The following is an 18,774-nucleotide window of genomic DNA, read 5'->3' on the forward strand; positions in this document are numbered from 1 at the left end:
TACTAGCGTGCTCACCTTGTCCCAAATTTTGGTATCATCAGCGAAATTAAACAGGGTGCTTTTCATCCCGTCATCCAAATCGCTGATAAAGAGATTGAACAGCGTGGGCCCAAGGACCGAGCCCTGGGGAACTCCGCTGCCCACTTCTCCCCAGGTTGAATATGAGTTTGACACCCTTGTCCTAGGGTATAGACAACCCTGACATTTGTAGTGCAAAACAAATGGCCCATGTGCTACAACAGTGTTTTTCAGTTTTTTTCAATAAGTGTACCCCTGGTGGCCAGACACAGAGCAGGGGGGTGGGGTGGCATGTGCGGTGGGATGCAGCGGGGTGTGGGGGAATGTGATGGTGGCCAGAAGTGGGGGGGGCTGGGGGGTAGCATGGGGAAGTAGGTGGCAGCAGCAGCTGCTGTGTGTGATCTTCCCCCGATCCCCCCCTGCAGCACCTGCATGGCCTGCAGAGGGGTGCGACTGCCCTTACCCCGCACCGCCCCGGCCCTGCTCCTGGGAGGCAGCAGTGAAGGGTGGTGGGTGGTGGCACTGCATCCCTGCCTGCCCACACGTACCCCCTAGGGCTTTCCCAAGTACCTCCAGGGGTTCACATACCCCCTGGCTGACAACCCCTGTGCCACAGAATAGTGCAGGAACTTCTTTGTAGTGTGATGTTTTGTAGCACCAAATGTAACAGCTACTTACAGGTACAGATAGTGCTGCAAGGGTCTCCAGGATCCCTAGTTTCCCATAGTCCTCTGCTTTTCTACCTCCAAGAGGGATGGAAAACGGCTGGCTTCCCAATAGCTCATCCAGTGACAAGCTGTCAAGGAGGCCTTATGGGACCCCGCTACTACTGTCTTTGTTGCCAGAGCACCAGGTTTGCTGTAAGAATGGCCAGGGCCCAGTTTCCTGCTACTGCTCTGAGAGCCCAAGTTCCCATCATGACTGCAAAAACAGCAACAACAGTGGTGTGGGAGAGAAGATTACACTTGTCTGTTACTCCTGTAGGGGGTGGATCATTGACAGCCTGTCCCCTTCCCTGATAGGGCAGGGACCAGGAGAACCCTGTTGCCCCATGGCTGGAGAGCTCACCTTTGAAGTAACTTTGCAGCTCTCCAGCCAGGGGGCTGGAATACCTGTATACCCCCATAGCACTCTCCTTTTGTAGCACAAGTGTAGCGCTACAAATGAACAGCTATCCATAGCCCTGCCCTATCTAACTTCATCTGTGTAGATTTTATGCTCTAGCCTAGTGCCATACATAATTCTGTGCAGTGCCTTGTACTGCGGGAGGAGGACTCATTCAAATATACATAACTGAATGAGGAATTAAAACTTACATTCACTGCATGGCTGCTGGGGAAGGACTGTGATGATCCTGCTAGTGGCCTTGCTGGGAAGAGTTGTGCTGGTTATATTCAATGCACATGTTACATAGTGAGAAAAAAATAATCACAGTAAAAACCTTATAATGTCCTGCTGCCTTTGAAATATTTTAGTCATCTCTTTTTTCAATGATTCTACTTTGGTTTTGCTACAATTTAACTTCGCAGTCACTTAACAGTTACCAAAATTCAGATTAAGTCTTTGTTATAAAGGAGTATGGGCGCAATAGACATTTTTATATTCTTAGATTTATTTTAATAGAATCACCCAAGTCCAAAGGGTGTGTGCATTGTAAAAACATTTTAACCATGTTAATGTGGAAGTCCATTATAATTTAACAGGGAACTAGTTAACCTGTGAAGAATTAGAAACTCCAGCCAATTTTTAACTATTCATATGAGGATTTTGATTATACACAATAGAGCTTCTTAGCCATAAGCATTTGTACTGTATTTACAGTACTGGCACTTCTGGACAAATTTATTTAAGATAAAGGAGGTTTACAAGGCCATCTGACATACTGTTTGTTTTTCAGGATGTTCAACATGTTGCAGACCCTTACAAGTGGCTGAAGGGGAAAGGAAAAAGTGCCATCAATTACTATAACAACATGGGAAATACAACCACCAAATTCCGCAAAGCACTTATAAATGGAGATGAAAATCTGGCCTGCCAAATATATGAGAGCAATCCTCAATTAAAAGAAACTCTTGATCCAAATACTTCTTATGGGGAAACTTATCAGCACAATACTCCATTACATTATGCTGCTAGGCACGGAATGAGCCGAATATTAGGGTGAGTACAAGTGCCTGATTTGTTAACATTTTTAACAGTTGGCATAACAAATTCAAGAAGTTTAGCTAGGTTATAGTTATTTTGTATGATATGTCATTATTGAACATATGTTTTAATTTGGATTTATTGTAACCTTTTAAACCTAGAAAATCTGCAAGATATTATGAAAGACTTATATTTTGTAACTTGGAAAATGCTTGGTTTTAATTGGTCTTTAATATTTTGTTTTTTCCTCATTAATTTCAGGCATACACATTATTAGAATATAAAATTAGCTTTGTTTTTTTTTATAGTACAGCCTTTTTAAAAGGGTAGTTTTGCCCCACTTTTCAAAACTATTTAATTTTTTAATGAGTCCTCTAATACTGTACCTAATGTATTGTCACCTTTATTTGAAGTCTTCCATTATTATCATTAAATTATGTGTGCCTTAAACTTGTCTTTTGCTCTTGAATTTTTCACTTCTACAGATGTCAGTTTATTTTTATTACCAAAAACGATCAAATTGGAAAACATTTTTGTGATTTAAATTACAGTTCCATTTTTAACGTTTTTTTGCAGGAAGAAAAATGTCTTTAGCTGTGTTTCCTGTAGTGGCTGCTTACAAAGTGCTTTATTTTCTTGCTAATTAATACATTATGCTTCAAAACTTTATGTATAAGATGTTCCTTTGGTTTGGCAAACCAGTGTATTTGCCATAGGGCTTCATGCACTGATATCCATGTCTTCTTTGAAAGATGCTTTTTCAAAATATCTTTGTCTTAAAATTCACTATCCAGTATTTTCTTTGGGAGCTCTTAAAAAAAAATTTGAGTAGTGTTTAATTCTGCTGATGGAACATTTTCCCAGATGATCATTGTGTGAATAATATTCAATATGCAGTTTAAAAATGTAATACTATATAGATGCTTTCTACAAGAGCCAGTGAAGACAGAGCAAAGACATGTCTAAAAAGGGTCTAGTGTTCAGACAGTCTGAAATTTTTTTACAGTACAGTATCCTGTTAAAGGGCAAAAATGATGACTATTATTATGGAAAAACTGTAATGTAACTGGCAGTTAAATTTGTATGGTTATAAATATATGGCAATCCATATTTAAAATAAAGTGGCATTCATATTTAAAAGGCTTTTAGGTTAAATCAAATCCATGAATTATTAAACTATGCTAATCCTTGTTGCACATCTCACTTGAACAATATGGAAAAAAGAGCCACTTTGGTATTACAGAAAACATTATGTATTGATCAAACAACTTTCACAAGCAGTGAATTTATTTAGTTTGATTATCAAAACCAAAACATTGGTTTGTTTAGTCTAGAAAAAATGGATCTTGAGAGTCACAATAATAGTCTTCAAGCCTGTATAAGGTCGGTATGAAGAAGATGGTGATCATTTGTTCCTTGTGCCACTGAGGATAGAACAAGAAATACTGTCATCAGAAATAATTTTTCAGCAAAGAAGTGTTGCTCATTACTAGGAAAAACTTTCTAACTAAAAATGGCCTGGAATAGGCTAAATGTTCTGGAAGGCTGTGGATTTCCCTCTATTGGAGGCTCTTAAGAAGAGATTAAACAAACATCCGTCAGGGATGTATTGTATACCTTTTCCTAGTCCTGCCTCAGAATGTGGGGTGGACTTGATGAATTGGTGAGGTCACTTCCAGGCCTACATTCTGTGATTTCAGTGATTTGCCGCTCTTTTCTTTTTTTCGGTTCAGCCTCTATTCAGTTGTCTGCTAGTACAGAAATATTTCGCCAAGAATAATGGGGGATAAAATTAATGGGATGATTGTTTACTGCAAAAGGGTAGAGATGCAACTTACAATAAATCAGAGATGTGCATTTTCATTAGCCGGAGCTTGCTTCATCAAATGCTGTGAAAGGACATGCATGGAGTGGTTTGTCAAATAGAGTGGTTTGTTTCTTGCTATTGTGGGTGAGAGTTTGAAAAGGTGATTTTGTTGATTCCTTGGGTTAACAATCACCTGCAAACACAGGGGACTGCACTCAGTGGTCTTAGGAGGTCCCTTCCAATCCTATGTTCTTATGTTTTGAAAGGGTAACATGATCCTAGAAACAAGCAGGAATTAAGTCTTTGTTTTCTGCCTTTCAGTCCTTACAGTTGTGAGATATCTACACAAGAAATACAGTGCTATCCATTGAAATCTGTTTGAAATGTGTGGAACAGGCATTTTTCAGGGACCATAAATGATGCAGCTGTTTTCTGAATTTGTATTTCTAAAGTGTATGGTTACGTATTTACTGCAGTCTGTAACTGTGATAGCAATATACTCTCTCTGCATACTAAAGTTACGCATTCTCAAGCCAGCTTTAATGTAGGTAGCTTGGGCAACAATAGTAGTGATAATGTGGCTGCCTGAATCCTCAAGGTCTCCAGTAGATAGAACCTGTGACACTTCACTACCATTGTAGTACTGTATGTTTATGCTGCAATTAGAGATGATTGCAATGTAGAAATATGTACTATGTTTCCATTGCTATACTCATGCACTTAAAAGCTTAGATTTTTTTCCTGAAGGTAGTTGGTTGAGAAGGCTCCAGAGAAAATCACTTTTGGTAATGCTAGTCAGCATGAGGCTCGGTAGATGTGAACAACATAATATGTTGTAAAATAAGTTTTTACTTAGAAAGGAGCTATTAGGCTAGTAGGGAGAAAAGCAGTCTTTCCTCAAAATGGGGTACAAAATCATGTCCCTCAAACTCATTCGTCTTGATCCTGTTTGAGATAGGATTAGAATTTAAAGGTTAGGTTGGTAAGCAGAAATCAGTTGGCTAGGGCTGAGGACAGAAATTACACAGGAAACTGATATAAGTGATTGGAAACCAGTTCAAATCTGTAATAACAGAAGTTCAATGCACATAAACTGCTTTCAAAATGGCCAAAACTGGTTTAAGATAAATATGTTGCCTGCTGTAGTGCTTGGACCTGTGGCTGCTCTGGAGAGCCTGGAGCAGCAAGTTAAAAAAAAATATATATATATAAACATTTTCCTTGGCACACCTCCTGGCATCCCAAGGAAAACATCTCCACGTGCTGCTAATTGGCACTTGTGCAGGGGGTTGCCTATCTCTGCTATATATATTTAATTCAAGGTAAGTAGAACACTTCTGCAGGTCTGCCAGAAAAGACTCTTTTTTTTCTGTTTGTAGACTACCTAAGGAAGATCTTCAGACGCGTTTTATAAAGCCTTAATCTTTATGAAATACTGTATGTAGTTCTTTACATACAGCATGCCTCAGAATAAGATACCTTGTTTTTGGAAGGCAGAATAAAAAAGAAAAGTTTCTTTCCTTGTAGTGAGTAACTGCATAGCAGCAGCTAGGGAGCTGAGCCTGTTCATTAAGCTGTTCTTTGTGGATCACTTGAAGGCTTCACTTTTGATTTTGCTCAGTAAGTGGCAGAAAATATTCTTACCATATTTCTTGTGTGTGTTGCATGCTCCAGTTTCCAGGAGCTGTTTTTTTTTCCCATAAAAGGTGCATGTTGGCTGCAGGAAGATGCAGTACATTTTAAGGGCTGTTGTTTCAGCTGGACTTGTTGTTTTACATGTGCAGTGTTTCTCCCGCCGTTTTGCATATACAATACATTGTGGATGAAATATTGGTAATTTGTGTCATGTAATTTATGAGTACAAACTGGTGATGAGATTGTGACAGGATTTAACCAACTGCCTCCTTGACCACTTACCAGATTTCTGTTAGGAAATCCAGGGGCTGGATCTGTAGGTGTTTTAGGCCTGCAGAGTCTAAGTGAGGGGCAATATCACTGTATCAAGGTCTGAAGCACACTCGTGAGGTATGGAAAGTCTTCAGGAACATTTCCTGATAGGTGGAACCTATAATTTAACTGTATGTGCACAAGGTTGACTACTGACATCTCAGCTTAGGCCCTTTTTTAGAATGGTAAGGAATTTTTTTATATCTTCTACTGAACCATGTGCATCAATGGGAAAGTTGTTGAACAAGCACCATAGCTTTTGTGCTCAAAACTTGCCTAACATCCTTCCCAACTATATAGACAGTTTAATAAAAAAAAACCACTGAAAAATGCTGATTTTTATACATTTCCAGGACAATCAAGGCTACATCACTCCAACCTTTTTTCAGAATCTCACCAAAGGTGCAAGCCTTCTGGTTTACAATTTAACTCTTCTGGAGTGTATAGGCAGGTGGACATCTACAGTGCAGACAGATTTTTGCATGTGTTTTCTTTACTTAACAGAAAAAGCACAAGAGACTACAGATCATTTAAAAATAACAAATATCCTGAACACAGTTCCTTTCATTAGCTCATCCTTTCCTCAGAACAATCTAGGTTGAGAGGTCCATTTGTGTTCAGAAAGTTAGTATTTCCCTCCTCTTAAGATGGTGAAAGTGGTTGAAGAGATTGAATGGCTCAGCTCCTCATATTATATTATTTTCCAGTCTCTCTATCAGATGACTCCCTGATCAGCCTCCTCAGAGACTCCTAGGTCCTCTCAGGATTTATTGGCAGGATGTATCTGGCAAGTCAGCTCTGGTTGATAGGAGATATCTTATTGTCTAAGGGGCTTTGCATTTGAATAAAGAACCAGGTAAACCATGCTGAACCTGCGAAAGGGTACCCATACTCAAAAGCTTGTCCATCAACTCTCCCAACCATATAGTTGGCCCAGTTGTAGCCCGGTATACTGTTAGCCTTCTTGGCAGTACTCTTATACTTCTCTCTAGTTGTTTGTCCAAGTTTCCACTTCTTGTAAGCTTCCTTTTTGTGTTTTAGCTCACTGAAGAGTTCCTGCTAAGCCAAGTTGTTCTTCTGCCATACTTGCCAGTCTTCCTGTGCAATGGGATGGTTTGTTCCTGTACCCTCAGGCCATGTCCACACAAATGTAGATGCTTGGTTCCCTAGGGACATCTAGTATCAATGCACCTTGTGCCATTGCTAGTTGTTCCCAGGGAATGCCTGTGCCATGCATCCCCAGGTGCACAGCAGGTTACCCTGGGTGGGGTAAGGGGCACTGGGGCCAGCACTGGGCTGGCCCCAGCAGCTTTACCTGGGGTTCTTGGGGCCTCCTGGGGCTGCAACAGTGGCAATACTGCTGCTTGAAGCCTGGCTGGCAGCTGGGTGGCCAGGCTCTGGTTTTGAGCAATGTTTGCTGCCCCTGCATGCACCACTCAGCTTTTTTTTTCCATGGGTTTTTTGGAACCCTGGATATCAGGGTTCAACACTCCCCACACACGCGGCTCCCTTGCAGCACAGAGAACAGCTGAACATGTGGTATGACATCTGTGGCACCACATATCGCACAGCTGTGCTCATCTGGATGCAGCCTCAGTCAAGTTTCTTTAGAGTACAGGCAGTGAGTTGAAGTCTGCTTTTCTGAAGTCCAGGATCCATACTGTTCTGCTCTCCTTCCTTCCTTTCCTCAGGATCCTGAACTCAATCAGGATATATGCTGTTCTTTCACAAAATCTGCCTTTTTTTGGTTCATTGTTTGAATTTTTTTGTGAGCAGAGTAATTATTGTGTAACCACAGATACACATCTACTGAATAATAGAAGGTTAGATCTGAGTATGCCCCCTCTCCATGCAAGCTCTACAAATCATGACAGTATTAAATAATTTGATGAGCAAAATGTATTAGCTTTGATCAGATTCAGGGCCGAGGTTCAGTGACTGCAAAATGAGGTTACAACAACCTATAAAGGGAAAAGTTGGTTTGAAGGTGAAACAGATCAGGAAAAATAGTATTCTAATATTATAAAAGCCTCTGTCTGTCTGTCTGTCTGTAATACTTTATTTGCACTCTGATCAGTTGTCTTGGCAGCCAATCAGAGTGCTCTGGACAGACAGAGATACATGGCAGAATGCTGCTATGACTGAGGAGCCGGAGCAGAAGCAGGAGGTGAGGCCAGCAGAGCTGGCCTTGCGCCTCCTGCTCTGCTCCTTGGAGGCAGAGGGGGATGATGGGGACTGGAGCGCCGCCATGACAGAGGGGACAGAGTGGGGGGGGTGAGACCAGCACAGCTAGCCTCACCCCCCTTCTCCCCCTGCTTCTTGGAGGCGGCAGAGGCACAGGGTACTGGCTGTACAGCACTGGCCTCACCCCACCCCACCCTACACAGCGGAGCACTGCCATAACAGCAGGGACTGGGGCCAGAGCCAGTGGTGCTGGTCTTGCACCTCCCACCGTCTGTGCTGCTTGGAGCCAGGGGCCGGAGTGACACCCCCCCCCCCACACACACACAGCAACAGCCAGCAGGGAGGGGGAGACAGCAAGGAAGAGGGGAGGGGGGTGACCCGTGGCTGTGTCCCACTGCGACTGCTACTGCAGCTATGACTGTGGCCATCATGTTTCCCAGCACCAGCAGGAAGCGGAGAGGAGGAGGTAGGGAGCAGCTTCGTCCCAGGCCCTCAGCTAAAGTGGCGGGGTGGGGGGCAATGGCCCCGGCCCAAAGTGGCGACTGGGAATGGCCCCAGCCTTGGCCTGAAGTGGGGGGGAGGGGTGGAAAACAGCCCCAGTCCCAGCCCGAAGCAGTGGGGGGGGGAGCAACCCAGGCCCAGGAGGAGGGGGCTGGACTCAGGCCGCTGTCCCCACCTGCTTCCCCCCTCACCCCCATATCATTCTTGATAGGCAGTTTGCTAGTGCACCAATAAGGGTGACTATTGAAGAAATGGTTCACTTTGGAAATGGTATGGCATTGAAATACTTCAGATTAAAAGGTTGGCTAAGCAATATTCACAGATGGATCTGTCTTCTAAGGAAATAAAATAAGCTGTTAATTATTTATACTTCACAAATAATAGTAAGAATTCAAAGAAGAAAACCACGCAGGTTATCTAGTCTGATGAGGATACTGTATTGCACAAGCAACATGAAGTGATAAAAAAATAAATAAAAAGGATTTCTCTCTGTCTCTCTCATTTTTAAAAAGGATGGTCAGTTAGTAAGCATGTTTAAGTGACTTTATGTTCTGTACACTGAAGTTTGCATGAAGTTGTCTTGTCACAAGTTTTGACATTGTAGACTTGACATGTCGAATAGGAATTGAACCAACTATTTGTATTTTTGTTTTAATTTAAAATTGAAGCTAATTTTTATTTTTAAATTGCATCCAAACACCATTATATGGAGGTATAGTATTTGCAGAGTTATCTAGCAAGAGAATATTTCAGCATAAACATCTACCTGTAAGAGTGGAAAATTCACAAGCTGTCCAAGTAATAGGCATGGGATTGGGTCTCTGATGGTATTAGATGCAGACTGAGAGCTTTGTACTCCAGATTCTCAGTGAGAAGAGTTTGTTTTCTATTTACTGAGGTTTGTTTATTTTCTTTTAATTTTGCTTCAATATTTCCCTGAAGGAATAGCAGAATGTCAAAGGATAAATAATCAAGTCCTGCAGTTTCCCCCTCATCATCTTAGTTCATTCTCCAAGCTGTCTGAAATGTGGAGTCTGCTACACTGTTTCACTGGATCTTGGCCAGGTTCAAGACTAAGCCTGATGCAGTTGAGATTTGAAGTACAATATGTTTCTAACCAAATAATTGCACAAATTCATTTTGTACCTGTTTGAATGCATCACTTGCTATTAATTACAGGCCAGTACCCCATACCTGTTCTTTAAAAAAAACAAAAAAAATCCCCATAAGCGATAGCTACAAGTCCATTATCTTCATCTGTATTTTATTTGCTGTACAATATACACCATTTCTTTCTATCCAAAAGGAATTCAATGTTTGCCCACACTGGGAGGTAAACAAAAATAAATCAAATTTAAATTTCAAATTTTACTAGCTTCTCCTTCAGTGATCAAGGTTTAGTATATAGTGAGTAGGAGAGTACATAGGGTGGCAGCATTAGAAGTATTGAAATAAACTCAAAGAGCAGGAAAAGATTACATGTATTTCTTAAGGAGGCAAGGTCCCACATAAAAAAAATCAATACAGTCTTGGGAAACTATAAGAACTTGTTCATAATCTGAGTATAATAAATAATAAAGAGGGTTCTGACACTCGGGGTAAAATCTTCCTGAATATATTTCCACAGAGTAGATGTCTCTCTAAGGCTAGAAATAGCTGACCCACTTCATTGGGTGAAACATGCATCACTTGTTGTCCCACCTGTTGATCTTGTGGGAAAGTGGACAATATGCTTCTCAATTCCAGACGTGCACCTCCAGTAATCTCTGGGATTTCTGGAGATTGCTGGGGGCACATCCTTATGAGTGGGGAACCCCAACTTTCCCCACTTCCAGAAGCAAGCCTGGCCAGATTCAAGTGTCCCAGGGGCACATCTCTGGAAGCAGGGAAAACCAGGACACTCTGGTGTGGGCTTGGGACTGAGGCCACCAAAATGAGTTAAGCACTCTTGTTTGGTCCATAATTTCCCTGCTTCCAGAAATACGCCCTGGAGATCGTTGGAGGTGCATCTGTAAAAGTTGGGAAAGCTGGGCAGGTCCTCTGAGGACCTGAGGGGCCCAGTCCTGTGCAATAATTCCCAGGGCATGCAGAACCAGGCCTCTCAAGCCTTGGAGAGGTACCTATCCAGGGCAGCAGGAGGGCATAGGAAGTTTTGACTGCCAATGCTTTCCTGCCATAAAGCAGATAGACATCTACCACAATAAAGCAGCACCATTTATTACTGCTTTTTGTTGTGGCTGCTGTGGGGCACAACAAAAGGTATGGATGTCTATTTGGTGGTGCTTTGTGCTGCCATAAATATTTTTACAGTAGCATGAAGGCAACATCTGTTTCAAGCCTAAGTTAGGCCACTGCTATCTCCAGGGAACTTATACTAGGCAGAGGTCCTGGGCATGATCTAAAACTGCACCCTGCTGGGAAAGGGGGGTCTGGCAGGGCTGTCCGTGGTGGGACAGCCCCCAAGAAATACCAGACCAATTACTCCCCCCCAGTGAAAGACAGGTAGGGGAGCCTTAACCAAGTCGCCCACTATCTGGTGGGTAGTTGTGAGAGCTGTGGAAGTAGCAGGGCCAGGCGTGCCCATTAGTAGGCACCTGAGCCCAGGAGGGACAATGGGTCCTGGAGGCCCCGGAGGGGGCAGTGTTGTTGAGAAGAGTCTATGGTGAGGGCCAGCACAGAGTAGGGTGCAAAAAGGGGCATTTGAAGGACTGTGTGTGTGGGGGGCAGAGTAGGGCTTCTGAGGGAGGCTTGAAGAGTTGCACCAGAGGGTACTGAGTAGGGCTGCAAGAGCGGCCGGAAGGACAGTACATGGGCCAACCCCCACAAGTGAAAACAGAGTCAAGGGGCCTGGTGAGGTGCCCGGGGTAGAGTCAGCCTGGTATTTGGCATAAGGCCAGGCCAACTGAAGGACTGCAGGTGCCCTACCGGAGGGCAAGTAGTGAAGCCCAAAGGGGCCACTCAAGGGGAGCAAGGGGGGTGGAATGTGGCCCAGTAATGGGCATTATGTTAGAGGCCCCTGTGAGAGGGGGTGGAGTGCAAGAGGCCCTCTGTGAGGAGTGGAGGGTGCGGAGTGAGTGCATGCGTGAATGGAGCCCAATGGTGGACTGAATTTGCCTTGGCCTCAGACCGGGGAGCAGTCACAATCTGGATGCCATCTGCGAGGCATGAGCCATGGAGTTCAGGTTTGGAGCCATGAATAGCGCCCCCCTGACATGGGGTAGTGAATGGGCAGGCTCCTGCTTAATATATTGTTAACACTCAAGTTGTGGCAGGAGAGTTTGGGCAGACTTTTCTCTAGGCGGGTAGGTGGACCGGCTTGTGATCTGGCATCAAGTTTGCCCCCTGTCACATGCTCTATTTATGCAGTGTGGCCTTAGTAAACTGGATACTTTGTTCCTTTTATCATCTTTCAGTTGTTAGTGTGGCTTGAGACAATTAACTGACAGTTTCATAAGGAACCTCTAGCTCTTGATAGCTTGTATTTTCATAGCCTCATGTCTCTTGTTTTTTCCCCCCTTTTCCAAATGGGTAGTGGGACTTGCACCAGTTTGTCATGGCTTAATAATATTTTCTGTTAAGAAGATACAATGAAAACTGTTTGTTTCTGGTTTTTTGCTCAGGGCTAACATAACTTTAATTGATGCGTTATGTTATTAAATATGTGAATCAATAAAATTTAGAAAAAGACCCCCCAGGAGCCTTAGTTACATTAACTGTTCGGGTTAGAACAGTCCATTGCTATTTTATTGGTCCATTGCTATTTTATTTAGTCTACAGCCAAAAGTAATGACATGTTCATTGCCTGGCTTGCTTCAGGGGAGCTTTTAATCCCAAAGCTGATTGAATAGAGTAAGGAAGTAAATCCAAAATCTGGCATAAATGATGTGATCTTATTTTCTTTTATGGCATAGAGAATTTTTTTGGGAACTTTTCATTTAACACCCCCCGCCCCCAATGAAATAGGATTTAGCTACTGAGAGTAGCTGAATACACAGTATATTCCTGTGCCATTTTACCTCACTAAAGGAAGAGAGATGTTCAGTACTCTTTAATGTATGTGTGAAAAAAGTGTTGAAGTCTTAACAACATTATCAGGATGCTGTGAATTTAAATGGTATACACCAACTTTTTGGATGACCCAGAGCAGCTGAAGATATGGTACAAACTTTGGTTGGACCCCTAAAGAAAGTGGTAAGAAAGACCAGTGAAGATTAATCAAGTATGTGACAGTAAAATGACAGTATGGTTGCAGACAGGCTTACTGAGCAGTTGATAACTCCAGATAACAAGAAGTTAGACCATTCTTAGGACCCTTACTGTAATTACTAATAACAATATAATGAGGGAGGTTACTAAGACTGCTAAGTGGGTTGCCTATTTTAGTGCAGAGAATTTTCATTTCCTAGCAGCTATAGAAAAAAACAACCTACACATATATAAGGTCAAATTTTATGTGGATGTGAGACCTTGCCACTTATTAAGACATAAGGGAGCTAAATACTTTTTGAAAATAATTAGATTAATTTTGTAGCCAGTGTTTGTAGAGAAAAAGAGCCAACAAGGAAAGAATAGAGTACACTAAATACCGTGAAATTCATAACAAGGGTGATGGAAAGTTATCTTTATGGTTTTTGACCCCATCTCTAACAGAAGAAGCTTCTGGAAGGGTAAGTAAGCTCTTAACATAAATTACTAGCAATGAGAAAAATATGCTATTGACAGCAAGATGGGACAAATTGTGCCTGTGACCAGACTTGTAGGATCTGCAGAATCATGGAGAAGAATGGAAAGTAGTAATAGTATTCTCTGAATTTCTATAAAGTTCTCAGTCTTTAGGGCATTTTTTTCCTTCCATAAAATTCAGCTTTTCATGAAACCCGTACTTGTCTCTGCTCTGCTTTCTCTGAGAGAGAATTCCACTTTAAAAACAGCTTGCTTATAGCTAAATTATTTCATAAGCTCTGTAGCCTTTAGAGATGACCCTCCAACTGTCCCTGCATATCCATAAAGCATACCTCAGCGGACCAGACAATATCTTAATGGAGCACTCTCCTATTAAGTAAGGTGGGAGTAGCACTCCCCTCTTTCTGGAGAAGTAGAGCTGTTGAAAAATATACCAATAGCCACATTTCTTGTTCCTTCATCAGTTGGCACTGTCTTGTACTCCTGTATTTTAACCTTTCCACATCTAGGCTCTGATTGGCTTTGCCTTCATCTGTGAATGTATGTGGGACTTGTAAAACCCCTCGCCTATGATGAAAACTTTCTATAGAACTAGTTAATATAGGTCACTGCCATATCTTGCCTCAGAATTTTTTTTGGCCCTCCTAGCTACTTACTTTCCCCTACACTCTGCATGTGTGTACAAAGACAGAATAGTCCAAATAAAACCAAAACTTCTCCCCACTGCCCATCTCTTTTTCCCTCCTTTGGGCCATGCTAAGTCAAATACTTGCAGTATAAAAGCTATGTGTTAAGTTCACAGAGTCCCCTGTGGTTCAGTAGTAGAATCATTCTTTGCCACACAGGAGATCTGGGTTCAGTTCCCATACGCTTCTACAACTACAGCTGTGGAGGCACCAAATATCTGGACTCAGTCTGACCTTTGGATTCTGTCTCAGTGGCCTAAAGGGGAGATGGAAGGTCTGGGCAGCCTCCACTCCTTCAAACTCCTGCCTAGGCATATGCATCAAAGGTCTGGGTGACGATTCATACACCGATCTAGAAGAATCAGCGGTTGTTAAAACCAACATTACATTCACACATGAAAATAGAAATACAGCTTTGAAAATCAGGCCTATTAGTTCCATAGATATCTCTGATAATGGTGAGAAAATGTCTTTCATTTGCTGTAAGCAAGAAGTAATAGAACTATTATCACGGATCTGATTACTATATAAAACTTCATAAATCTTTGCTTATGTATTGTACACAGGGAACAGATTCAGTTCTCGAACCTTTAGTCATTGAACTTCAAAGTTTGAACCATAAACCACAAATTTTAAAATTATAGGGAAAAGAGTTAACATGGAGACTCACTGGTTTATTCACAATTCCTTTTTGTTAACTCTAGCAGATGATCGTGCTGGAGTAGACCATTATTAAAATTTACTATATCTTTTTCTTTTCCCAAAAGTCAGGTTTACCAATAGGTTTCATGGTTAGTTTTTAATAGCTAGTGAACTTCTAAAATATTTTTACTTGATTACTTTTTACCTTTTTATTTAACATTGTTAAAATTTTCTGATTCTAAACCAAGTTTAAGCTTTACTAGGATAGGAGTCCAGCTATCAGCTTCTATCCATAATTGTTTCTGTGTGAAATGTTCGCAGCTTTCTTACTTTTTGTTTGAAGGATAATCTGTGCTCTCATGTGCCAGCTAAGGTCACGTTGGAGAAATATTATAATCAAGGGCCACTTCAGTTCTCAAATGCCTATGTTACCCAAGTTGTATATTTACATATCAGAAATGATATTGGCATCCCTTGTGGATATGAAATATTTATCATTGTGGCTTATGCTGCTTAAAGATATGCTTTAGTGGTTTTCAGCTGTATTTTGTGGAACCCTGGGTTTCTGTGGTAGGTCATCAGGGGTCCACAAAGAGATTGGAGGTAAGACCAGTGTACCACCGTTGCTGGGTCAGGTAACTTGGTTCTGTGTCAGCTCACATGGCCTGCAGAGCCAGGAGTAGGGGTTGCTAGGTTCCCTCTGCTAGGATATATTGGAACCTTTTAGGGAAGTGCTTCTTATTAAGTGTGGACATTCTGTGGTAAGTGTCTTGTTAACTCTATCTTGAGAATAAGACATGGGCATGGCTTGTTTAAAAGAGAAATGATGTCTTTGCACTAAAGCCCTAAAAACAAACAAGTTTGTAAGAATGCTTAGGCTGAGACTCCCATTTTCGTTGAATTACTCATAAAGCCAGTCTCCAAAAGTAAATGGAGAGAAAATGTTTTCCAGTGATGAGACATAATCAGAAGTAACCCTACCAAAATCAGTGGAATTATTTAGTTTCAAAGTTGATGAAAATGAGACTAGAATAATGTAATCTGACAGTAGATTCTCCTCAGACCAGAATGGCAAGTCTAATCTTCTCCAAGGAAATTGGAACAGGGTGATGGATAAGTATACTATAAACTAACAAGCGATATATATTGAGTCTCAACAGATTGAGATTTTGATTATAATAGCTTTCTGATAAACAGGTATTTTTTAACACCTGGCTAATATTTTCAGAAAAATTGTCAACTCATACAAGTCCAGTTTTTAATTATGACTGATTATAATTAATTGCTATGTTGAAATAACAGCAAGTTCTAAATATAGAACGAGCTAGAGATACCTTGTTAACATTTTTCTTTTAAGTTCAAAACACAGTCGGGCCAACCCAACTTGACTGTTGAGTAAAACACTGAAAATTATATTTTATGAATTAATTTTCAGCTAAAGATCTACTTACGATAAATAGAATGATGTTTTAAGAAGTGACAGCTCATTTAATGTATTAATATGTGAGAACTGTGAGATCTAAGAGCAATCAAAAAACTTGTATCAAAATAATTGAGACTAAGCAAGACTCAAAGACCTTTTGGCTACAGGGAATAGGAAAAGTAATGAACATTTGTTCCTTTGAAGAGAGAGAGAACAAGAAGAACTGACAGAATGCCCGTCTCTATCAGGAGAGTAATTTTATTATCATTGTTTTATACACTTTTGGAATTCTGCTAAGTGATTTACAGGCAGATTTGATAATTGGAAATCTCCATAAATCGTAGAGGAAGTACCCCGCATTAGCACTTCCTTTAAGTTTTTCATTTTGCTGCTTGCTTCCCACCCCAGCCCTGGTGGAGGGGTCCTGCCAGCAGAGCTGTTTGCCCCTGATTACCAGGAGAGCAAAAAATGTCATTTTAAATATACCATGGTTTTTGCCTCCCTGCTTGCTGCTGACCAACGGGGACACAAAAACTGGTGCATTGAAAACCGTAATTTTCACTTCCCCGGTGATCAGTGGCAAATAGCCCAGCCAGCAGAGCCCCTTTACCAGTCGTAAAGGTTGAAAAGTAGCAAAACATAAAAACTTAAAGATGCTGCTGCAGGTGTCACTTCCTCCACAATTTATAGAAATCCCTAATGATAACAAGGTTTCTGGCCAGGAAAGCTTAATGTCTAGGTTAGGGGTGAGCAATTCTTTTAGTTCAAGGGCCACTTAACAAGTTTTGGTGGTCTGTCAAGAGTCACATGCACAAAATCTTTTGGAATATATCATTTAAGAAATTATAGGTAAGACAAATCTTATACTAACAATGAGACATCTACTATAACAAATATTAATTTTATTTCAAAAGTGATTTTTGTCCTGATTTGTTTTTTTGAATAGCATATATTGCATAATAGCTCAAAATAAAGTCTTACTCTTGCATTTGGGGGCGGGGATAGGAGATGGGTGAGTTTGTATGTGTGTGGGGAAGCTGCCTGTGCACTAAGCCTTGGGGGTGGGGGATGAAGTGGCAGGGGGTGTGTGCAGCAGAATTCACCCAGGTTGTGCAGATGCAGTCCACCCACCCATCTGGTCCACAGCACTTCACATGAGGCCAAGCCCTGGCAGCTCCCAACTGGAGCAGCCCGTACCATGCTCCCTTCTGTGCCCGTCTGACCAAACCCCAGCCAGCATACATAACTTCCCAGCAGGGCTACTTCCATTGCAGATGCAGCTACCCAGGTGCTGCTTGACTCTCCCTGCCTCCTGTGGCTCTTCCTCCTCCTGCACCTGCTGCACCACTGTAGCTGGGCCACTCCTGGGTGTGTGTGGGGCACTCCAGTTCCAGCTCCTGCCCCCCTTCCACCCACTCAGCTGCCTGCAGATGACTGCTTATTGTGCCAGTGGGATGCAGTAGGTGGAAAGCAGCCTGGAACTGGAGTCCTGTGTGCTGGGACAGGAGTCCCCAGTCTGCAGCTTCTTCTCTGCCTGCTGTGGTGCAGCAGGGGCAGGAGGAAGAGCCACCAGAGGTTGGGGGAGCCAAATAGCACTTGAGCAGCTGCAATTGTACCAGGGGAGCTCCACCAGAAAGCTGTGAGCACTTAACAGGTCCAGGGCTAGATGCAGGAGCATGGCGCAAGCTGTCCTGGGCAGGGGAGTCAGAGTGAATTTGATTTAAATTGTGATTTAAATCACTGGTCCAGAAGCCTTGATTTTAATCATTGTTTTCTGCAAAAAGTGCATTTGTTATTGAATATAACCTTACTATATATTATTCACAACTCGGAGATAGATGTAGGTTTTATTTTTAGAAGGTACACCAGCAGACATTTAAATTGTTTTATTTAACTAAAACAACAGGCTTATGTATTTTGAATTTTTTTTCTTCAACAACAAAAACGTATAATTTTAACAAAGCAAGTATATGTAGTTTTCAATTTTTAACTATTTTAGTTATAAATATGAAATGTGTTTTTAACAAAAATTAAATAGATTATTTCAGCCAGGTCAGTGTGAGAAACATAAAATACTTGGGTTATACAGCAAATTCAGCCTTCATCATCTTCTTCCTGTTTATTCATAGACTGGAAAAGAAAGACAATCTTTCCTGCTTTTTCAGTTCCCAAGCAGTTTCTCGATTTAGAATGAATTAGTTCAAAGGAAGAAAATATTCTTTCTACACCTGCAGAAGAAGCTGCTACTGTTAAAAGCTAGATTATCACATCTAGAGGCACACTGATATATTGCTGGCATATTGGATTGGTACTGATAAAAGGTAAATTAACATTATTTGCACTCGACTTTTTTTGGCTGGTATAGCCAATAATGTTACTGATAAATGCTGTATGCATGCACGTAGTCATAGCATGCACATGGCCAAGAATGCAGCCCGGCAGCTTGGAGAGCAGCGTCTGGCCGGGGAGTCTGTTGGGGGGGGGGGGGAGAAGGGGGGAAGGCAAGTGAGGTAGGGGGGCAGATCAAGGCCCCCATTGTGAAGGAGGAGATGTGGCAGGGGCAGGTGCTGCAGAGTCAGGGTGGTGAATGCAACCCCATCGGGAGTGGGGTAGAGTTGCAGGCAGCTCATCCAGGGGATGCAGGGGGGTGGGCAGCTCTCTGCCACTGTGCACACTCCCAGGGGAGGCATGTGTCCCTCTGGATTTGTGTGCAGGGTGAGGGCAGGCTGCCTGCTGCA

The 18,774-nt window shown here is 42.0% G+C and overlaps 1 protein-coding gene across 3 annotated transcripts in view; it reads left to right on the forward strand.

The window, feature by feature from the left end:
* The first annotated feature begins 1,834 nt into the window (after positions 1-1,834).
* Positions 1,835-18,774, forward strand: part of ANKIB1 (ankyrin repeat and IBR domain containing 1) — a 102,342-nt gene continuing 85,402 nt past the window's right edge. For 2 of the 3 annotated variants that reach the window (XM_019508414.1, XM_019508413.1), the window contains exon 1: positions 1,835-2,178. In XM_019508414.1, the coding sequence (XP_019363959.1) occupies positions 1,991-2,178 (188 nt within the window). In that variant the 5' untranslated portion in view covers positions 1,835-1,990. The remainder of the gene's footprint in view (positions 2,179-18,774) is intronic. The other variant, XM_019508412.1, reaches the window with a different exon arrangement.

The sequence above is a fragment of the Gavialis gangeticus genome, unplaced genomic scaffold, assembly GCF_001723915.1.
Source record: "Gavialis gangeticus isolate Ggan-Ray unplaced genomic scaffold, GavGan_comp1, whole genome shotgun sequence".
NCBI classification, from domain to species: Eukaryota; Metazoa; Chordata; order Crocodylia; family Gavialidae; genus Gavialis; species Gavialis gangeticus.